We start from the raw sequence: 22,715 nt of genomic DNA, 5'->3' as shown, positions 1-22,715 counted from the left end.
CGAGGCGCCTGGCCCCCTCCCGCCTGTCCTACGGGGGGCATGCTGGGCCGAGGCGCCTGGCCCCCTCCCGCCTGTCCTACGGGGGGCATGGTGGGCTGAGGCGCCTGGCCCCCTCCCGCCTGTCCTACGGGGGGCATGCTGGGCCGAGGCGCCTGGCCCCCTCCCGCCTGTCCTACGGGGGGCATGCTGGGCCGAGGAGACTGGCCCCTCCCGCCTGTCCTACGGGGGGCATGCTGGGCTGAGGAGCCTGGTCCCCTCCCGCCTGTCCTACGGGGGGCATGCTGGGCCGAGGCGCCTGGTCCCCTCCCGCCTGTCCTACGGGGGGCATGTTGGGCTGAGGCGCCTGGTCCCCTCCCGCCTGTCCTACGGGGGGCATGCTGGGCCGAGGCCCCTGGTCCCCTCCCGCCTGTCCTACGGGGGGCATGCTGGGCTGAGGCGCCTGGTCCCCTCCCGCCTGTCCTACGGGGGGCATGCTGGGCTGAGGCGACTGGTCCCCTCCCGCCTGTCCTACGGGGGGCATGCTGGGCCGAGGCGCCTGGTCCCCTCCCTCCTGTCCTACGGGGGGCATGCTGGGCCGAGGCCCCTGGTCCCCTCCCGCCTGTCCTACGGGGGGCATGCTGGGCTGAGGCGCCTGGTCCCCTCCCGCCTGTCCTACGGGGGGCATGCTGGGCCGAGGCGCCTGGCCGCCTCCCGCCTGTCCTACGGGGGTCATGCTGGGCTGAGGTGCCTGGTCCCCTCCCGCCTGTCCTACGGGGGGCATGCTGGGCTGAGGCGCCTGGTCCCCTCCCGCCTGTCCTACGGGGGGCATGCTGGGCTGAGGTGCCTGGTCCCCTCCCGCCTGTCCTACAGGGGGCATGCTGGGCTGAGGCGCCTGGTCCCCTCCCGCCTGTCCTACGGGGGGCATGCTGGGCTGAGGTGCCTGGTCCCCTCCCGCCTGTCCTACGGGGGGCATGCTGGGCTGAGGCGCCTGGCCCCCTCCCGCCTGTCCTACGGGGGGCATGCTGGGCTGAAGCGCCTGGCCCCCTCCCGCCTGTCCTACGGGGGGCATGCTGGGCTGAGGCGCCTGGTCCCCTCCCGCCTGTCCTACGGGGGGCATGCTGGGCCGAGGCGCCTGGCCCCCTCTCGCCTGTCCTACGGGGGGCATGCTGGGCCGAGGTGCCTGGTCCCCTCCCGCCTGTCCTACGGGGGGCATGCTGGGCCGAGGCGCCTGGCCCCCTCCCGCCTGTCCTACGGGGGGCATGCTGGGCCGAGGCGCCTGGCCCCCTCCCGCCTGTCCTACAGGGGGCATGCTGGGCTGAGGCGCCTGGCCCCCTCCCGCCTGTCCTACGGGGGGCATGCTGGGCTGAGGCGCTTGGCCCCCTCCCGCCTGTCCTACGGGGGGCATGCTGGGCCGAGGCGCCTGGTCCCCTCCCGCCTGTCCTACGGGGGGCATGCTGGGCCGAGGCGCCTGGCCCCCTCCCGCCTGTCCTACGGGGGGCATGCTGGGCTGAGGCGCCTGGCCCCCTCCCGCCTGTCCTACGGGGGGCATGCTGGGCTGAGGCGCCTGGCCCCCTCCCGCCTGTCCTACGGGGGGCATGCTGGGCCGAGGCGCCTGGTCCCCTCCTGCCTGTCCTACGGGGGGCATGCTGGGCTGAAGCGCCTGGCCCCCTCCCGCCTGTCCTACGGGGGGCATGCTGGGCTGAGGCGCCTGGTCCCCTCTCGCCTGTCCTACGGGGGGCATGCTGGGCTGAGGCGCCTGGTCCCCTCTCGCCTGTCCTACGGGGGGCATGCTGGGCTGAGGCGCCTGGTCCCCTCCCGCCTGTCCTACGGGGGGCATGCTGGGCTGAGGCGCCTGGCCCCCTCCCGCCTGTCCTACGGGGGGCATGCTGGGCCGAGGCGCCTGGTCCCCTCTCGCCTGTCCTACGGGGGGCATGCTGGGCTGAGGCGCCTGGTCCCCTCTCGCCTGTCCTACGGGGGGCATGCTGGGCCGAGGCGCCTGGTCCCCTCCCGCCTGTCCTACGGGGGGCATGCTGGGCTGAGGCGCCTGGCCCCCTCTCGCCTGTCCTACGGGGGGCATGCTGGGCTGAGGCGCCTGGTCCCCTCTCGCCTGTCCTACGGGGGGCATGCTGGGCCGAGGCGCCTGGTCCCCTCTCGCCTGTCCTACGGGGGGCATGCTGGGCCGAGGCGCCTGGTCCCCTCTCGCCTGTCCTACGGGGGGCATGCTGGGCTGAGGCGCCTGGTCCCCTCTCGCCTGTCCTACGGGGGGCATGCTGGGCCGAGGCGCCTGGCCCCCTCCCGCCTGTCCTACGGGGGGCATGCTGGGCTGAGGCGCCTGGCCCCCTCTCGCCTGTCCTACGGGGGGCATGCTGGGCCAGGGGGTGGCTCCCAGCACCACCGCCTCTCCTCTGGGGGAGCAGGAGCAGCACTGGGCTGCTTTCGCCTGCCTTGGCCTGAGGTGGAGGGAGGGAAGCGGGGCCGCGATGCTTTCCCCAGCCTGGGACTGAGGTGTGGGGGGATCCTGGCCCAGGCATCTGTGGCGGGGGATAATCCTGGGAGGGCTGCAGGGGGCGCTGGGAATGGCAGGGATCCTGATGCCCAGTGCTGTCGAAAAGGGTTTAGGCAGAGGGCACTTCTCTTTGGTTGCTGGCAGGGTGCAGAGCCCTGCCCCTGCTGGCCCCTGCACTCCTGCTGCAGCTGCCCCCAGGGGTCGCTCTGCAGCGTCGCTGCCCCCAGGGGTCGCTCTGCAGCGTCGCTGCCCCCAGGGGTCACTCTGTAGTGTCACTGCCCAGGGACACTCTGCAGTGTCGCTGCCCCCAGGGGTCACTCTGCAGTGTCACTGCCCCCAGGGGTCACTCTGCAGTGTCACTGCCCCCAGGGGTCGCTCTGCAGCGTCGCTGCCCCCAGAGGTCGCTCTGCAGTGTCGCTGCCTCCAGGGGTCGCTCTGCAGTGTCACTGCCCCCAGGGGTCACTCTGCAGCGTCGCTGCCCCCAGGGACACTCTGCAGTGTCACTGCCCCCAGGGGTCACTCTGCAGTGTCGCTGCCCCCAGGGGTCGCTCTGCAGCGTCGCTGCCCCCAGGGGTCGCTCTGCAGTGTCGCTGCCCCCAGGGGTCACTCTGCAGCGTCGCTGCCCCCAGGGGTCACTCTGCAGTGTCGCTGCCCCCAGGGGTCACTCTGCAGCGTCGCTGCCCGCAGGGGTCGCTCTGCAGTGTCACTGCCCCCAGGGGTCGCTCTGCAGTGTCACTGCCCAGGGACACTCTGCAGTGTCGCTGCCCCCAGGGGTCACTCTGCAGTGTCGCTGCCCCCAGGGGTCACTCTGCAGCGTCGCTGCCCCCAGGGCTCGCTCTGCAGCGTCGCTGCCCCCAGGGGTCACTCTGCAGCGTCGCTGCCCCCAGGGGTCACTCTGCAGTGTCGCTGCCCCCAGGGACACTCTGCAGTGTCGCTGCCCCCAGGGTTGCTCTGCAGTGTCACTGCCCCCAGGGGTCACTCTGCAGCGTCGCTGCCCCCAGGGGTCGCTCTGCAGCGTCGCTGCCCCCAGGGGTCACTCTGCAGTGTCGCTGCCCCCAGGGGTCACTCTGCAGCGTCGCTGCCCCCAGGGGTCACTCTGCAGTGTCGCTGCCCCCAGGGTTGCTCTGCAGTGTCACTGCCCCCAGGGGTCACTCTGCAGCGTCGCTGCCCCCAGGGGTCGCTCTGCAGCGTCGCTGCCCCCAGGGGTCGCTCTGCAGCGTCGCTGCCCCCGGGGACACTCTGCAGTGTCGCTGCCCCCAGGGGTCACTCTGCAGTGTCGCTGCCCCCAGGGTTGCTCTGCAGTGTCACTGCCCCCAGGGGTCACTCTGCAGCGTCGCTGCCCCCAGGGGTCACTCTCCAGTGTCGCTGCCCCCAGGGGTCACTCTGCAGTGTCACTGCCCCCAGGGGTCACTCTGCAGCGTCGCTGCCCCCAGGGGTCACTCTCCAGTGTCGCTGCCCCCAGGGGTCACTCTGCAGTGTCACTGCCCCCAGGGGTCGCTCTGCAGTGTCGCTGCCCCCGGGGGTCGCTCTGCAGTGTCGCTGCCCCCAGGGGTCGCTCTGCAGTGTCACTGCCCCCAGGGACACTCTGCAGTGTCACTGCCCCCAGGGGACACTCTGCAGCGTCGCTGCCCCCAGGGGTCGGTCTGCAGTGTCGCTGCCCCCAGGGGTCGCTCTGCAGTGTCGCTGCCCCCAGGGGTCGCTCTGCAGCGTCGCTGCCCCCAGGGACACTCTGCAGTGTCGCTGCCCCCAGGGTCGCTCTGCAGTGTCACTGCCCCCAGGGGTCACTCTGCAGTGTCACTGCCCCCAGGGTTGCTCTGCAGTGTCACTGCCCCCAGGGGTCACTCTGCAGTGTCGCTGCCCCCAGGGGTCACTCTGCAGCGTCGCTGCCCCCAGGGGTCACTCTGCAGTGTCGCTGCCCCCAGGGGTCGCTCTGCAGTGTCACTGCCCAGGGACACTCTGCAGTGTCGCTGCCCCCAGGGGTCACTCTGCAGTGTCACTGCCCCCAGGGTCGCTCTGCAGTGTCACTGCCCCCAGGGGTCGCTCTGCAGTGTCACTGCCCCCAGGGGTCACTCTGCAGTGTCACTGCCCCCAGGGTCGCTCTGCAGTGTCACTGCCCAGGGGTCACTCTGCAGTGTCGCTGCCCCCAGGGGTCACTCTGCAGTGTTACTGCCCCCAGGGTTGCTCTGCAGTGTCACTACCCCCAGGGTTGCTCTGCAGTGTCCTGTGCCATGCTCTGGATCCCATCCGATTCCAGGCATTTCCTGTTGTCCAGCCACAACCAAACCTGCCCTGGGGTTACCTTAGGGCAAGAGGAAGCTGCATCCCAAACATGGTGCTCCCAGCTCTTACGTCTTAGGGGGGTTCTTGTCTGAACAGGCTCAAAGACACTCGGACGGACTCGCAGACAGACAGACAGTCTCACTCTGCGCCAGTGGCCACCAGCCGGTGGATCAGGATCTGCAGGTGGGTCTTGGAGCCTGTGACAGGTGACCCTGACTGGTTTGGGCAAGAGGCTCTCAGGTGCCAGCACTTCAGCTGCCCCTCCCCTGACTATTGTACATCTCCTGTGCTTTGCCTTGGACCCTCCCTCCCCTCCCCCCGCCCCTGGGAGCCTCCTGGGGCAGGGGAGGGAAAGGAGGGCGCTGATGTTAGGGTGCCCCCTCCCACCCTGTATTCTATCTCCATAGAACGGAGGAGGGGCACAGGGCTTGGAAGGGAGTTTTGTCTGCTTTGGAGAGCAGAGCAGGGCCAGGAAAGGGGTGAGCCTGCCCACCACCCAGGAGCCCCCTGAGGTATACAGTGCCCAGCTGGACCCAGCTCCAGACCCCTGCCCCAGTCATGACCCCCTCCTGCACCCTAGTCCCTGACCCAGCCTTGAGCCCCGGGACCCAAACTCCCTTCCGGAGCCTGTAGCCTGAGCCCCCTCTGACACTCCAACCTCCTGCTCCAGGCTCAGCTCAGAGCCCTCTCACACTTCACATCCCTTGGCCCAAGACCAGAGCATGTGCCCCAACCCTCTGTCCCTGCCTGGTGAAAGGGAGGGGCTGGGGAAGGGAGGGAGGATGGAGTGAGCAGGGGCAGGGCCTTGGAGAAGGGGCATGAAGGAGGCAGGACAAGGGTATTTGGGTTTGAAGTCGATCCTGGATTGCACTTACACTCAAAAACTGATCTCGTGCTTAAAGTGGTAGGAGGAGACCCCTGCTCTTAAATATAGACAGAGGCGGCTGACACCTCTGCTAAATGCTCTAGCAATTGAGTCATGCATAAGGCATCTCGTTTTAACAAATCAGCAGATTATGTCAAAGCATCTCCTCCCGCCAGACAATACAGCTCCGCGTCTTAATGCAGGCAGAGCTTCCTATCAATGCGCTCTGGGGATGCTGAGTGGAACAAGGTGAAAGTCGTGAGTAAGGAGAATTATTAGCGATTTATTACACGTAGACAGCATTCTGTGTAGAGAGGCAAAGAGAATCGTCTTTCCATCGTCAGACTAGAGAAAGGCATTTTTAAATAAACATGTAGCATGTACATGTTTCTCTGGTATGACAGTGGTACTCATTGAGGGACCCTCTTCCAGTTATGTGAGTTTTTTAACACAGCTATTATATTACACATGTAATCTCAAAAATGAACAGTACCTATCTGACTTGGGAATAGCCAGGTGAAATTCTTGGTTCTGTGCTAAGCAGGGTGTCAGACTAGGGGATCAAAGTGTCCCTCGTGACCTTGTTCTAAAAGAATTTATTCTATACATCAACGTGTTGCAATCCAGTCTGCCGGCATAGACCTCTGCACCTGGGCTAAGGGCTGTGGTGCCTGGTCCTGCCGAGAGGGCAGGGGACTGGCTTTGATGCCCTCTCGAGGTCCCTTCCCGTTCTAGTGTTCTGTGAGTCTATGAAGAGCCATCTCCAAGAGCGGTTGTGTGACCCAATCCGGTTTGGCATTGAAAGACCAATAAGTGTCGTACATTGCAAGGTGTTCACAAGTGCTGTGAAAATACGGTTTAAATGTAAGCCAAAGGGAGCACTGGGGAAACACAATGGACATTTTGTTTAAAAAATCAACCTTACTCAAAACCTAAAACGTTGCACCATACTGAAGGGCAGAAGGACAACCCGCCATGGATTTGTCTGCATATGTGTTTGGAATATTTTCCAGTTAAAAATTCCAGACAAGATTGTAACATTCGCACAACAGCAGGTGGACAGATGATGAAATGTTTCTCATTTTGAACTATTTTTTCCTTCAAAGTTTAAAATTTTGAAGCTATAACATCAGACCACTAACTGATCTTATTTCATTTTTCAGTTCAGTTCTGATCTTGTTCAAAGGATCTGACTTTTAAAAGTTCATCAAAAATGTAGATATTTACATATTTAATTAAAATATTTCTCTTCCCATTTTCCTGAGTGACTTAGGAAAGGTGAAGATTTTTCAATTGGCAAAATAACCAATTAAAAAAGTGAGGTGCATCAGAAGAATTTTAAGCAAATGCTTATGAATTTCCCCTTTCCAACCTGTTTTGATTAACTCTCCTTTTCACTCTCTAATTTCTCTAGTTGTGAGAACAGATGCTCTTCTCTAGAGTTTTTCTAAAGGCTCCGTGCACCTCTTTGTTCCTCAGTGTGTATATTATGGGGTTCAACACAGGTGTCACAACTGTGTACATGAGGGAAATCAGCTGATCATTTTCCTGGGTGGAGGTAGACTTGGGCCTCAGGTAGGTGATAAGGGCTGTTCCATAGAGCAAAGTCACCACCGTGAGATGGGAGGAGCAGGTGGAGAAGGCTTTACGCCTCCCCTCTGCTGACGGCAGCTTGAGGATGGTGGAGAGAATGCGGATGTAGGACAGGACTATCAACAGGAAAGGGCCCATGATGAACACAATTGAGAGAGTGAAGACCACCACCTCATTTCTGGATGTGTCGGTGCAGGCCATCTTCAATAATGGTGGGATGTCGCAGAAGTAATGCTGGATGCGGTTGGGGCCACAGAATGACAGGCTGAAGATCCAGGTGGTTTGAACGATTTCCACCATGATGCAGATAGTCCATGAAGCACCTGCCAGTTTTGCACAAAACCGGCCACTCATGATGGTCGTATAGTGCAAGGGGTGGCATATGGCCACGTAGCGGTCATAGGCCATGGCTGCGAGGAGACAGGAACCTGTGAGACCCAGGGTGGTGAAGACAAACATCTGTACTGCACAACCCACAAAGGAGATGGTCTTTTCCTCCACCAGCAGGTGAACCAGCAGCTGAGGGGTCACACTGGTGGTGCAGCAGATTTCCAAGACAGACAGGTTGACCAGGAGGAAATACATGGGGGTGTGGAGGGAGGGGTTCAGCTTTATCAGGAGGCTAACGAGCAGGTTCCCCATCAGGGTGAGCAGGTAGGTAACAAGAAGCAGCAGAAACAGAAGGATTTGCAGCTTGTTAAGGTAGGAAAAGCCCACCAGGATGAACCCATCGGAGATGGTCTGGTTCTCCGAAGAGGCCATCTGCAGGAGTGAGAAAGACACTGGAAATAAATCTGAGATCTAGCAAACATGTGGATGTCAGTTAAGCAACAGTTTGCCATCTGTTTGGATCTGTCATACTAAAACGCACTGTAATTCTTTATGTGAATGGCCATTGGTGCAGCAAACACCAGCAGTTGTGCTGACATCAGCTACGCATTGCTAAGGTGTACTGGGGAAGGTCTAGGTTGGATATTAGAAAATACCAAGTGACAAGGAGGGAGGGGAAGCGCTGGGCTGGGTTCCCTAGGGAGGGGGTGGAATCTCCATCCCTAGAGGTGTTTAAGTCTTGGCTCAACAAAGCCCTGGCTGGGATGATGGAGTTGGGATGGGTCCTGCTTTGGCTGTCGAACCTTCCCAGCTTAGACGTAGCCTTTGAGAAATGTGGTGTAGAATCCCATTCACAAAGGGAGAAGAAAACATAAGAACATAAGAACGGCCATACTGGGTCAGACCAAAGGTCCATCCAGCCCAGTACCTGTCTGCCAGCAGTGGCCAATGCCAGCTGCCCCAGAGGGAGTGTATCGAACAGGTAATGATCAAGCGATCTCGCTCCTGCCATCCATCTCCACCCTCTGACAAACAGAGGCCAGGGACACCATTCCTTACCCATACTGGCTAATAGCCATTTGTGGACTTAACCTCCATGAATTTATTTAGTTCTCTTTTAAACTCTGTTATAGTCCTAGCCTTCACAACCTCCTCAGGAAAGGAGTTCCACAGATTGACTATGCGCTGTGTGAAAAAGAACTTGCTTTTATTTGTTTTAAACCTGCTGCCCATTAGTTTCATTTGGTGGCCCCTAGGTCTTATATTATGGGAACAAGGAAATACTTTTCCTTATGCACTTTCTCCACACCACTCATGATTTTATAGACCTCTATCATATCCCCCGCTAGTTTTCAGTTTGCTAATGATTAGGGGTTTGGAATGGGTCCCATGTAAAGAGATTGGGACATTTCAACCTGGAAAAGAGGAGACTATCATCAACGCTTTCCCATGGAAAACATCCATATTTTATAAAGCCCATTTTATCAGGAGGGGTTTTGATTTCTTTTCTTTATTGGCAGCATTTGAACTGTCGCTAAATAAATGGAGACATTTACTCACCATCGTGCATAAAGTTGGCAGCACTTCTTGTCACTGGCAGCTGAGTGATCTTGTCATAGTTCTTCAAGCCATCTGCACACTCCACTGACATTCAGGAGAACGTGAAAGCAAGGGAAGACACTTACATTATGTGGGGAGAGGACTGGGGGAAATATGGCTAAAAGAGACCCGAACTTAACTCTTGGGAACCTGGTGCAGAACATGTTCCATGGAGGTAGTGGTGGATTCTCTGGACAGACTCTGCCCGCCCAAGCGACTCTATTCACATCTGAGGATAAGTCTCAGTTCCACAAACAACGTGTGTAAGTGATTCAATGGCTGTCCATGGGGGCTGCCCAATACAGGGGAGCAGGGCTGTCCTTCGCATTCACAGGGCCCTACACAGCACTATTCAACCGGTGCCCTTTCGCCCATGGGCAGCCCGGGGGTGGAATTGTCTAGAGCTGTGATTTTCTAATCTCCAGCACACACTGGTGGACTATTTCTAAAGCAAATCTTAAACAAAGGTCTTATGCACTAACAGAGTAAATTCAGAAACTGACAGTGTAGCCCTTGGCAGTGTTCCCTGTGATCTGTGTGCTTATGCAGCCGCACAGCAGAGACTCGAATGCTGTCCACAATGAGGTTGTTTGTTTCTGCTCATGGTGCACATCCGCACATACCTCGGTGAACATAAAATTTATTGTGCACATCGATGGAAAAATTAGCACATGGATGGAAAAGATTAGAAGGACCATTGCATCTGGAGTTGGCCTGTTAAATGGCTTCATCACCACGTGAATGGCTCTTTCAAAGGTTCAGTGTGCTGGTAATAGGATAGGCAGGCTTTTCACTTTGAAGATAACTAGACCCTTTCCAGAGGAAGCAGAGCCACTGAACAGGGATAGGAAGAAGTAGGTGGGTGGACATTAACACCCAGGGGTGCCCCAACTTTTCCGGTGTTCTACACAGCTGTGTATTGTACATATGAGAAAGGACTGCACTGGAGGCAGGGACAGGAGGAAGGAGCCCCAAGAAACACAACCATTACAAGAACAAATATAAAACATTGACTCAAGGCACGGTGATGAGCATGTCAGCTGCTTCTCTCACTTGTGGGTACTAGTGTGATATGGGATCACAACTTCCCATGATGAAAATTAACAAAACAACCCTGTAGCCCAGGTCACGGGCTCATCCGGGGGAGTTAAATTAGTAGAATTCAGAATGACAGATTGAGATCAAGAGATTGATTGAAGTATGAATAGGTAGACAATCAACTGGATTGACTAGATAGAGTGTATGGGGATAGATAGATAGACAGAGAGACAGACACAGCCCATGTGCTCAGACTCACACTATGGTTCTCTGCCCACCTTTGTGACATTCAAACGAGAAAGCAGTGAAATGGCCGTGCCAGGCCAGATAAGAGCACAGTGCCCAGGAACGTCAATGGGAGACTAACGGGGGCATCCGTCCTTTATTCTGAGCCTACCTTGCATCAGAACAGCAGATCCGTCTCCTCACTGGAGGCACTGAAACATGGGGAAGGAGGCAGGTGTTTTTATTCCATTCCCAGGCTTCTGGGACCAAGTCCCCGGAGAAAATTTCTCCTGCTGTCCCTCAAAGGAAGAACAGTGCTGCCTGGAACAGCAACAAAGCAGAACTCACCAGCTCCATCAGTTCATGGGAGGCTGTATGATCGTTACCACTACGAGTCATTTCTAGATAGCGATCGCCCTGGGATCGTCTACCTGTGGTGAAGGCTGGGACACTTGTTTGGATGCGGGGATGGTCTGTCCCAGGCAACACAACAGAGACAGTTGGGGCATGGGCAGGAACAAACCCCAGGGCTCATGGCTCCAGGTGCTCAGACTCTGGGCCCCACTCTTGTCGCAGACCCACAATGAGGCCCCAGGAGCTGTGACTCACAGCCCCACCTGCTTTAACCATTACACCCCACTCCCCTGACAGGGCTGGGAACAGAACCCAGGAGTCCTCACTCCCAGACCTCCCCTGTCCTACCCAGAGCAGTCAGGGGGCGGGTCCCTTTGGCACCAGTCAGTTTGCAGCAGGACCAGAGTCAGGGCGAAGTCCCAGGGGTGTTAGAACAAATTCTGAGTGGGAGCAGAGGAGCCGGGGGCCAGGTGCAGCAGGGAGTGGGGGGACAGCTCAGCTCGGAGAACCATAGAATCCCAGGGCTGGCAGAGACTTCAGGAGTCATCGAGTCCAACCCCCTGCCCAAGGCAGAACCAACACTGACTCGATCATCCCAGCCAGGGCTTTCTCAAGCCAGGACTTAAACACCTCTAGGGATGGAGATTCCACCCCCTCCCTAGGGACCCCATCCCAGTGCTTCCCCACCCGCCTAGGGAAAGAGTTTTTCCTAATATCCAACCTAGACTCCCCCACTGCAACTGGAGCCCATTGCTCCTCGTTCTGCATCTGCCCCCACTGAGAACAGCCTCTCTCCAGCCTCTTTGGAACCTTCCTTCAGAAAGTTGCAGGCTGTTATCAAATCCCCCCCGGCTCTTCTCTTCTGCAGACTAAATAAGCCCAAATCCCTCAGCCTCTCCTCACAGGTCATGTGCTCCAGCTCCCTCATCATTTTGGTCGCCCGCTGCTGCACTCTCGCCAATGCATCCACATCCTTTCTGTAGTGGGGGGCCCAGAACTGGACACAATACTCCAGATGCAGCCTTACCAGAGCCAAATAAAGGGGATTAATCACTTCTCTAGATCTGCTGGCAATGCTCCTCCTAAACTACCCTAATATGCCTTTAGCCTTTCTGGCTTCTAGGGCACATTATTGACTCATATCCAGCTTCTCATCCACTGTAATCCACGGGTCCCTTTCTCAAGAACTGCTACTTAGCAAGTCTGTCCCCAGCCTGTAACAATCCTTGGGATTCTTCCATCCCAAGTGCAGGACTCTTCACTTGTCTTTGCTGAGCCTCATCAGATTTCTTTTGGCCCAATCTCCTAATTTGTCTAGATCACTCTGGACCCGACCCTTGCCCACCAATTTATCTACCTCTCCTCCAAGCTTAATGTAATCTGCAAGCTTGCTAAGGGTGCTATCCATCCCCTCATCCATGTCATTAATAAAGATGTTGAACAAAACCAGGCCTAGAACCGATCCTTGGGGCACTCTGCTAGAAACCGACCGCCAACCTGACATTGAGCCATTAATCACCACCCCTTGGGCCCGACACTCTAGCCAGCTTTCTATCCATCTTACAGTGCATTTATCCAATCCATACTTCCTTAACTTTCTGGCAAGAATATTGTGGGAGACCGTAACAAAAGCTTTCCTAAGTCAAGATATATCACATCCACTGACTTTCCCATAACCTGATCATAGAAGCTAATCAGATTGATCAGGAATGACTTGACCTTGGTGAATCCATGTTGACTATTCCTGATCGCTTTCTCCTCTTCCAAGTGCTTCCAAATGTATTTGTTGAGGATCCTCTCCATGATTTTTCCAGGGACTGAGGTTAGGCTGACTGCTTTGTAGTTCCAGAGGGTATGTCTACACTACAATGTTAGTTCGAACTAACGGACGTTAGTTCGAACTAACATTCATAGCCGCTACACTAGTGCTCCGCTAGTTCGAATTTGAATCGAACTAGCGGAGCGCTTAGTTCGAACTAGGTAAACCTCATTTTATGAGGATTAAACCTAGTTCGAACTAGCTAGTTCGAATTAAGGGCTGTGTAGCCCCTTAATTCAAACTAGTGGGAGGCTAGCCCTCCCCAGGTTTCCCTGGTGGCCACTCTGGCCAACACCAGGGAAACTCTATGCCCCCCTCCCGGCCCCGGACCCCTTAAAGGGGCACGGGCTGGCTACGGTGCCCATGCCAGGTGCAAGCCTGCCAGCACCCAGCCAGCAGACCCTGCACCTGGCACGGCACAGAGCCACCCACCCGATGTCCCCCAGCCCACCCCCTCTTCCCGGGACCAGGCTGGCGGCTCCTGGGAGCTTGCCCTGGACCGCAAGAGGCGGGCACCTTCCTGGGCTAGTGCGGACATCGTGGACCTCGTCCACGATCTCCGCACTAGGCACAGGAAAGTGGCCGTCTAGGGCAGGAGAGCTGCCAGCCTGGCCACCAAGGAGCAGGTGTGCATGAAAATCAAGGGGGTCCACTGAGACCCCCGACCCTGAGCCCTGAGCTTACAATGGCCGTCCTGGGTCAGACCAAAGGTCCATCTAGCCCAGTAGCCTGTCTGCCGACAGCGGCCAACCCTAGGGACCCTGGAGGGGATGGACCGAAGACAGTGACCAAGCCATTTGTCTCATGCCATCCCTCTCCAGCCTTCCACAAACCTTGGGCAGGGACACCACTCCTACCCCCTGGCTAAGACTACTCCATGGACCCAACCTCCATGACTTGATCTCACTTCCCTTTCAACTCTGTTCTAGTTGTAGCCTTCACAGCCTCCTGCAGCAAGGAGTTCCGCAGGTTAACTATTTGCTTTGTCAACAACAACAACTTTCTCTTACTAGTTTCAAGCCTGCTACCCATTCCTTTACTTTGGTGTCCTCTAGTCCTTCTTTATGGGAACTAATGAAGAACTTTTCTGAATGCACCCTCTCCACCCAAACCCTGCTTTTAGAGACCTCTATCCTGTCCCCACTCCGTCTCCTCTTTTCTAAGCTGAACAGTCCCAGTCTCTGTAGCCTCTCTTCATCTGGGACCCGTTCCCAACCCCTGATCATGTTAGTTGCCCTCCCCTCTCCCAGCCTTTCTCTTCCCCTCTCCCACCTCCTTTTCCCAGTCTCCCCCAGTTTTGTTCAATAAAGACAGAGTCAATGTTGGAAGAAACGTTATCTTTATTTTGTACATCAATAAGAAGAGGGGCTAGGGAAGGGTAAGTGGAAGGAGGTGAGGGAGGAATGGGGTACGAGCCCCCGATGGGAAGGACTGGGCTGGCTCTGCGGGCTTCTGGGGGTGGAAGCTCTCCTGCAGCCCCCCAATTGCCCCCTCTCCCCAGATGGCAGCCTGCGGCAAGTGCAGCCGGGCTGATGTCCGAGTGCTGTGATGTGCCGAGTGTGGGCACTCCAGGCACTCCAAGCCAGGACTGCTTTGCAAGCGGGGCACCCCTGAGAACTGTCTGTCCGGGGTGGGGGTCGGGTCCCTTTAAGCACAGCCGTCGGCTAGCCTGAGACAGCATCTCCACGCTCTAAGTCCTCCTCTGATGCCCTGCCGGCACTGCTTCCGGCCATCCTTAAGCCCTGTTCAGAGTCCACTCAATGTGGACTTGCTAGTTCGAATTAGCAAAACGCTAATTCGAACTAGCTTTTAGTTCTAGACGCGTTAGTTCGAATTAGCTTAGTTCGAATTAACTAATTCGAACTAAGTTAGTTCGAACTAGCGCTGTAGTGTAGACGTACCCCTAGATAGTTCTTTTTCCCTTTTTTAAATATGGGCACTATATTTGCCATTTTCCAATCATCCAGGATCTCTCGCGATCTCCATGAGTTTTCAAAGGTAATGGTCAAAGGCTCTGCAATGACATTTGCCAACTCCCTCAGTACTCTTGGATGCATTAAATGCAATTGCCTTGAGTTCTCTGGGGCCATCGTTTTCCTACTGAGCTGGTGATTAACATCTCACCAGGGTATCTCACATTGGCAGAGAGTCATAAAGCTGAAGGACAAAAGGCACAAATAGCTAATCTAGCCTGACTTCCTCTGTCTCCTGTTGTCTTGGCTTTTGTCATGCTGTTCCACAGAGCATTCCAGCCCTGCCCCAGACCGAACCGAAAAGAGACATGTCTCTGATGGGCTCTGAATTCAGGCCACTCTTGCATGCAGAGTGTACGTTGTCGTGCGGCCCCCTTCAACCGATGATAAACGTGTAGTGAGAAGAGGACCTGAAACCTAAGCCCAGGTGCTACAGGCCTGGAGTGAAGCTTGCAGCCTTGGCAAAAGCTATCAAGACTTGGCTAATATAAAGCAAAGTTGAGCTGTGAGGAAGAGGTCGGCCATGATCAGACTCTGTCGGGAAAAGGGTTGATGATGCAGAAACATATCCAAGTCGTGCTAGGCACATGTCATGTAGGAACATTGCAGGCTTGTTCCAGAACATAGATGAGAGTGGACTGAACCATGCTGAGGAGAGAGTTGGGATGGGCCGCACATAGAGGCCTAGGCTATACTAGACCAGGAAGGTTGGCTTAAGGTAAGCTGACTCCATGTACACCAGGCCTGGGCAAAATACAACCTGGGGGCTGGATCCAGCCTTTCAAGCCTCTGGATCCAGCTGGCAAGCACAGCAGGGAGCCCCAGGTAGGCTTCCTGCTTGCCTACCCTCACCCACATGCTGCTCAGAAAAGTGGCTGTCGGACCATTTCTTTTTCAAAACAGTAAGCCAGAAGAGGAGGGAGGAAGGCTTCATGAGCTGCCCCCAACCTCAGCACAATCCCGTTGGCCCATTTTTGTCCAGAAAACAGCCAATGGGCACTGCCTGTTTGAATAACAGGCTGCCAGAAAGCACCACGCCCCTCCCCTCCGGCTTGTAGTTATTCACACACGGACATGGGCCTGCAGCCTTTCTGGAGGTGGGGTAGGCAGGCAGACAGGAAGGCAGGTTTGCTGGCTGACTGAGACACGTGCTGGGCTGCTGGATGGGAGTCACTCAGGTAAGTCTGCAGTGCAGATGTTGCCAGAGCTGGGCTTCAAGAGATGGGGGGGTGGCACTCCAAAAGGCAAGCTCTGGCCAGGAGACTTACCTGAGTGACTCCCAGCCAGCAGCCCAGCACATTTCTCGGTCAGCCAGCAAACCTGCCTTCCTGTCTGCCTGCCTAGCCCGACTACCCCGCCTCTGCACAGGCTGCAGGGCCATGTGCATGTGTGAATGACTACAAGCCAAAGGGGAGGGGGCGTGGTGCTTTGTGGTAGCCTCTTATGGGATTGTGGGGGGCTGGAGCCAGCTCATGAAGTCTTCCCCCCTCCTCTTCTGGCTCACAATTTTAAAAGAGAAATGACCCAACAGCAGCTTTTCTGAGCAGCATACGGGTGGGGTGAGGAAATCAGGGAGCCTACCTGGGGCTCCCTGCTGCATCCACGGGCCAGATCCAGTAGCTTGGAGGGCCAGATCCAGCCCCTGGGCCATATTTTGCCCAGGCCTGATCTAAATAAATGGTCCTGCCATGATGACTGGGCTTGGATAACCTCTCGAGGTCCCTGCTGGTTCTAGTGTTCTATGATTCTATGATTCAAGGCTTTGGTAATGATTGCTAGATGGTATGGAAAGGATAATGGAAAGAGACCTACAGGCCTAGACTCATAATAATTGTCTAGAAAGACAAGGTGGTGGAGATGATATATTTTAGTGTTGGTGAGACAAACAAAAGTTGGTGTAGGAGAAGATATGAGCTCACCTTTGCCTGTAACTCAGATAGCTACAACAGCTCCACATAAAAGAGCTTAAGCAGTTCGAAGGCCTTATACCAGGCCTGGGCAAAATACTGTCCGCAGGCCGGATTTGGCCGACCAAGTCACCGGATCCAGCCTGCGGATGCTGCCCTCCCCAACTGCCTCACCACACCTGCACAATGCTCAGAAATGCAACTGCGAGGCAGATTCACTTTAAAAACTGAGCCACGTGGGGAGGAGGGAAAGCTTAGAGAACTGCTCCCGCCCCAGCACAATCCCATTGGCTGGCTTCTAGACCGAAACTGGCCAATGGGAGCTTCCTGTTTCAATAACGGGCAGCCACGAAGCACAAGGGGCTCAGAGTGATTCACAGAGCACGTGACTGCAGTTTGTGTGGCAGCAGGGCAGGCAGGGAGACTGATTGAGGAACTGCCTGCTGGCTAGTAGTTTACTGGCCAAAACCTGTTTCTGGAACCCAATCCCCTCTGTTCCCCAATACTCTGCCCCCCACTTCTGCCCCCTACTCCACAAACCCAAATCCTCTGCCTCCTTCCTGCACCCATACCCACTCCCAGATCGAGCACTCCAATCCCCTGCTGCAAATCACAGTCCCCTCCTGCCCTAGCTCACAACCCAAACCCCTGCACTCCTCCTATACCCCAATTCCCTGACCTAGGCCACAATCCAACCACCTGCACCCCAGTCCAGTGCTCCAAGACACAACTGCCTTCCTCACCCAAACTCCCTCCATTATCCCAAGGTCCCATCTGCATTTACCTCCATCTCAGACCCTGCACCTCCTCCTTTAATATCAGGGAAGAGTGCGGCCCTTGACCACTTTCCAAATGCCTAGAGTGGGCCCCATCAAAAATTACTGCCCACCCCTGCCTTATACCATAAATATCCCAATGAGTTGCTCAATCAGTTAACATCAGTAAGAGCTTCAGTCACAAAACACTAGAAGGCTGTGCCTATTGTTCTGGTATGATAATAGTAATAGAGATGTAGCCATGTTAATCTGATCTTGCTGAAACAAAAGACAGGACTATGAAGCACTTTAAAGACTTACAAGATGGTTTATTAGGTGATGAGATTTCGTGGGCCAGACCCACTTCCTCAGATCAAATTGTGGAAGAAAATTGGCATGACCTTCCATTTCCAGCCAGCTCTGACGATGCTTTTGTGGTTGTGCTCAGAAATGTCACTGTAAGTTCCCCAACGAAAGGCAGAAGAATTCCCACTTCTCCTGTTGTGTTCTTACTGAGAGATCACCCTTCCCTTTGGATCTGTACTGGTCCTGTCATACATTGCTACCCCCAAACGTGCCCTTTTGGTTTGATTCCATTAAATCTGTGTATGTGTGTGTGTTTGATTGTGCATGCGCAGGCATGTGTGTGTGTGTTGAATTTCCAAAAGACTGGTCTTATGGTGCTGGCACAAAATCTGGTTTCATGAAATCCCACTACTCTTTTGGGGAATGCCGACTCACAGCGTAGACCAGATCTCTGCATTCTTCCATTCCCAGTTTCCACCTGGCTAATTTGTTATTCTTTGATGCATATTGAAAATGCTAAGAACATGCAAAATGTTCATATTTGTTATTGCTCATTTTATTTCTACTCGGGGGGGGGGAGGGTTCACGTCATTACCCATTATTATGGAGTTCCTTGTGAAAATTAAAACATCTGACATAAAAGAAATTGCATCTTGCATTACAGGATCTTTCCTCTTCCAGCCCCTTTTCAGCTGGGAAATGAAACAAGTGCAAATCACTAGAACTCTGTGTCCCTAACCCGGGCTGTGAGATTGGCCTCTTCTTTCCTGCATTGAAAGAAGCCAATGCATGTCCAATGTCACTCTGGAATGAGAGAATTGACGGGAATTGACCTCTCCCATTTCAGGAAGAATGTCAATGCCAGAAATGTCAGTGACCCTCCCTGGGTTTCAGCTTTCATCCATTGGCGATGGTGTTGGCCCGACATTCTTTCACTCTTCGGAGGGCTTTAATTATTTTGGTCTCCCTATTTACACTCCTGGGAGCAGCCCCCCTCATGTGAGTTAGGAAGTTAGTGGGAATATTTGCATTTGCATGTGTGAGATCAGCATTTGGCCCTGTAGGAAGAAATCTACACTCATAGCCAGGATGGGTAGAGATGGCGTCTCTTAGCCTCTGTTTGTCAGAAGCTGGGAATGGGTGACAGGGCTTCTAATCACATGGGTGATTATCACTTGATAATTCCCTGTTCTGTTCACTACCTCTGGGGCACCTGCCATTGGCCATTGTTGGAAGACAGAACACTGGGCTAGCTGGATCTTTGGTGTGACCAAATATGGCCATTCCTATGTTCTTAGATCCAGGCAGGAGACGACAATTGTAAAATAAGGGCTGACTTCTTGTGCCCCAGATGTGGTAACTTTGGCCCCTTTAACTGTTCAGTCATGACTCATCACTTGACAGGCAGAAAGGCACATTGAGGGTACATCTAGACTACAGGCTTTTGTTGACAGACATTTTGTCGACAGATACTGTCGACAAAGCTTCTGTCGACAGAGCGTCTAGACTAAAGCCAGTTCTGTCGACAAAGCAAGCTGCTTTGTCGACATGACAGTGTAGACACAAAGGACAGTGTAGATGCAATAACACCTTCTGTCGACAGAACTCTGTTGACAAAAGGCGTTATTCCTCAAAGAATGAGGTTTACAGTTATCGACAAAACTGCTGAGTTCTGTCGATGTTATGTCAACAGAACTCAGCAGCAGTGTAGACGCAGGTATAGTTTTGTCGACAAAAGTGGACTAGACACACTCTGAGTGAGAGTCTTTCTGTCTCAAATTGTACTCACAAAGGCAAAATTGATCAAACCTAAATTCGATGGAGTTGTGACTCAGTTTCCCACTCTACACTGCCAACAGCCACTGACACAAAGTGACTAAATAGGGTCAATCTCACAAAAATGCCGATCTCTGCTTCATGCATTCATTGGGCAAAGGAGTCACCCTCAAAGAACACTAATGAGAGCAAGAGTCCATGGCCAGGTGGGTTAGCAGATTCCCCATGACATGAACACCTGGCAGTGACAGCACTCTGCAGGCACAGCTGAGCAGACAGTGTCAGGAGGAGGCCTTGCAGCATGAACAGGGGCAGTTGAATTGACACAAGTACACAAAGCGAGAGTGAGTGTCACTCACAAGCCATCCCAGGCTCTGTGCCTTGTGTGGGCGCAGGCAGGTGTGTTACAAGCAGCAGGTGGGGAGCCATGAGGGGCTGGAGGATGCCAGGGTGTGATACTGTCAGTGCGGGGTGGCAGCAGATGTGCGATCGCATAAGCCCCATGGTCAGTCACTAAGGGGGTGCTCCGAGGCGTGAGGGGAGGAGACCAATGAACTAGGGGAGAAGCTATCGTGATATTCCTGCAGTGCTGAGCAAGACATGAGGGATGGCAGTGGGGACCCTGCTGGATCTGCCTTGGGCACATGGGCACCCGGTTAGCACATTGTACACTTGTCCCCTGGGCGCTGTGCTGGGGGAGGGGCCGGGGTGACGCCTGTGCGTGGGGATGCCGGTGGGGAGGGGAATATTCCCTCGCTCACCAGGGTTTGGTCACTATCTGTCCTGCTGCCAGGTTCACCCCTGACCTGGGAGGAAGGGGTGTTGGTACCAAGGTGTCTCCTCACCAGCTGCTCTGTCCTGGCCCCTCGGGAACATGCTCCCAATCTGGGCCTGGTGACAATTAGTGTGTGACCCCGTTAGGCCTGATGCTGCCGGAGTCTGAGCAGGGCCTGCCTCTCGCTCACTGTCACTGTGCAAAGTCCTGACGGCTGTGGCCTGGGCCTCAGGTCTCACGCCCAGTCTGAGGTACGTGGACTGAGTGCACACATGAGGTTCTGCATCCTCCCACACAGAGTTTGTTCTGATACTCCTGAGAGTTCACCCTGACTCTGGTCCTTCTGCTAACTGACTGGAGCCAAAGGGACCTGCCCCCTGACTGCTCTGGGCTGTGGGGCTGGCCCTCGAGGAGGGAAAGGGGCCCTGTGGGTGGGGCAGAGGGGCTCTGGGAGTGAGGACTCCTGGGTTCTGTCCCCAGGCCTGGCAGGGGAGTGGTGTGTAATGGTTAGAGAAGGTGGGGCTGGGAGTCAGAGCTCCTGGGTTCAAATCGTGGCTCTGAGGGTAAGAGTAGAGCCCAGAGTCTGAACATCAGGAGCCCTGAGTGTTTCTCTTGCTCCTGTCCCTGAGTCCTTATGTTGTGTGACCTTAGAATGCCCCTTCTAGACAATAAAGTGTCCCACAATTTGCCACTGTCAGTAAATCCCATCACGAATGTCAGAGAGAAACAGGCCTGATGATACAACGTCCTCGGACATGACTGACCCAGTGACTGTTGCTTTGTTGACATTTGAGGCAGGTTCTTCTTCCTCCAAGGAATATGGCAGGGCCGGCTCTAGGCACCAGCAAATCAAGCAGGTGCTTGGGGTGGCACATTTCCAAGGGCGGCGTTTCCAGGTAAGCAGCCGCCCCCGGCAATGCCCCGGCCTGACCCCTCCGATTTTTCTGGGACTTAATTTCCAACTTTTCCCCATCAACACGTCCATGTAAAACTCCATATTTTGGTGCTTCAGAGGCATCCCAATGGTCTGACAGAAAAGTTTATTGATTTTGTTGCCTTGGGCATAGTCAAGGATCCGGAGTCGCTTTTGCCTGTCCAGCTGGATGACTTCGGAGCTGGGTGCGGAGGAGCCCACGTTCGCCGACTTGAAGGAGTCCAGCTTCTGCCCGGGCCACACGGCTCTCAGGGACTGCAGGGGAAACATGCGGTTGGAGTCGGACATGCAGACCGGGAGGTCGTCAGAGGGTAGTTTCTGGCCAGGGCTGGCTGACTGCCTCCTCCGCCCTGCCCATCAGCAGCACCTTCTTCTGGACAGGGGCGGATAAGGGTTTTGCGGAGCCCAGTGCAGCACAATTTCATGCCCCCCCCCCTTTTGACATGGCACATACGTGGGGCCTCTTGAAGCCCTATATCTGCTGCTGCTTCCAGATGCACAGAAAATCCAGGAGCCAGAGCATCAGCGTGGGGAGCAGGAAGCGGGGCAGCAGAAGGAAGCAGGCAGTGCCTGGGTGAGCAGTTGCAGGGTGTGAACCCCGAGGGAGTGGAGCATCGTGAGGGCTGCTGGGCTCCGGCTCTCGCCCCTTCCACACACGCCCGCCTGCCGGGCTCCTTGCAGCTCCGCTGTGCTCCCGCTTCTCTTTAGGCCCATTTTATAGTCAGGGATTTCAAGGAAAAGTGACTCCAGCTCAGGCCAGACCCCGCCCCCCTTGAAACTGAAGCCTGGGGGTTACCTCCCCCACCCGCGCCAGTGAGCTAGCAATGCACAACGTGGCTGGAGGCTGGAGCCCCGCCGCGAGCTGCAAGGGACGTGCCACAGTGCAAGGAGGCAGGACGCTGCCGGGCTCCAGAGGCAGAGAGCAGGCCCCACAGCCCGCCCGGGACAGGGCAGCACTGTAGGGGGGGGGGCCCGCAAAGTGCAAATATGTGTAAAAGCCAACAAAAAGTGTGGGGGGGAAGCCAAAATGTTTTTTGCTTGGGGCAGCAAAAAACCTAGAGCCGGCTCTGGCACAACCACAGCAGTCTCCTGTGTGAGGCTGCCAGGCGAATGTTGCAAGTGGTGGCCACAGGGGTGCTCTCAGACAGGCACAGAGGCAGGAAGACAGGAAGGCAGGAGGAGGAGAGGCAGCCTGTGTGTGACAGAGGGGTCCAGGTGTTGGGGTGAGTGAGATGTGTGGGTCATAGTAGTTAATTTCAAATATATATAAATGTGTTGTGTGTTTATGGCTGTATATTAATGATCTTAATTTTAAAATAGTGATTTTATATAAAACAAAATGGAGTCGGTCACGTTCGCCCCCTGGGCTCCATCTTGGGCTTTGCCCCTCCCCACCATGACGCGCTCAGCGACCGTTGGGAACCGGTTCCAACCGGATTTTCCCGCCTTGCTGAGAGTTCCGCTCCCCTCAGGGCTCCTGCCAAGCAGCCTGGGAGGGGCCAGTCGCTGCCCCAGAGGCATCCAGAGCCGGGTCCCCTCTGACACGCCCCCCCGTCCCTGTGGGGGAAAGAGGGCACCTCCTCGTTAGCCATCCCTCAGCCACATCCACTCACCCGCCTCCCTGCTCTGCCTGCAGCTCTCTCCTCCCCGCAAATAACAGCAAAGGACTGCTGAGCCCCTTTCGAACGTCAGGCCCCATCA

At 55.7% G+C, this 22,715-nt stretch overlaps 1 protein-coding gene across 1 annotated transcript; it reads right to left on the bottom strand.

The window, feature by feature from the left end:
- Positions 1 to 7,040: 7,040 nt before the first annotated feature.
- LOC102447202 (olfactory receptor 10A4-like) lies at positions 7,041 to 7,985 on the bottom strand. Its single transcript, XM_006132133.2, has one exon. It carries the CDS (start codon positions 7,983 to 7,985, stop codon positions 7,041 to 7,043), a length of 945 nt encoding a protein of 314 aa, XP_006132195.1.
- Between the last annotated feature and the right edge of the window lie 14,730 nt (positions 7,986 to 22,715).

Source organism: Pelodiscus sinensis, chromosome 30 (genome assembly GCF_049634645.1).
Source record: "Pelodiscus sinensis isolate JC-2024 chromosome 30, ASM4963464v1, whole genome shotgun sequence".
In the NCBI taxonomy this organism is placed as follows: domain Eukaryota; kingdom Metazoa; phylum Chordata; order Testudines; family Trionychidae; genus Pelodiscus; species Pelodiscus sinensis.
This window is presented reverse-complemented; position numbering and strand designations above follow the sequence as displayed.

What these genes read in the sequence shown, in the direction of transcription:
- LOC102447202 (XM_006132133.2), bottom strand. Translation starts at nt 7,985, where the DNA reads ATGGCCTCTTCGGAGAACCAGACCATCTCCGATGGGTTCATCCTGGTG.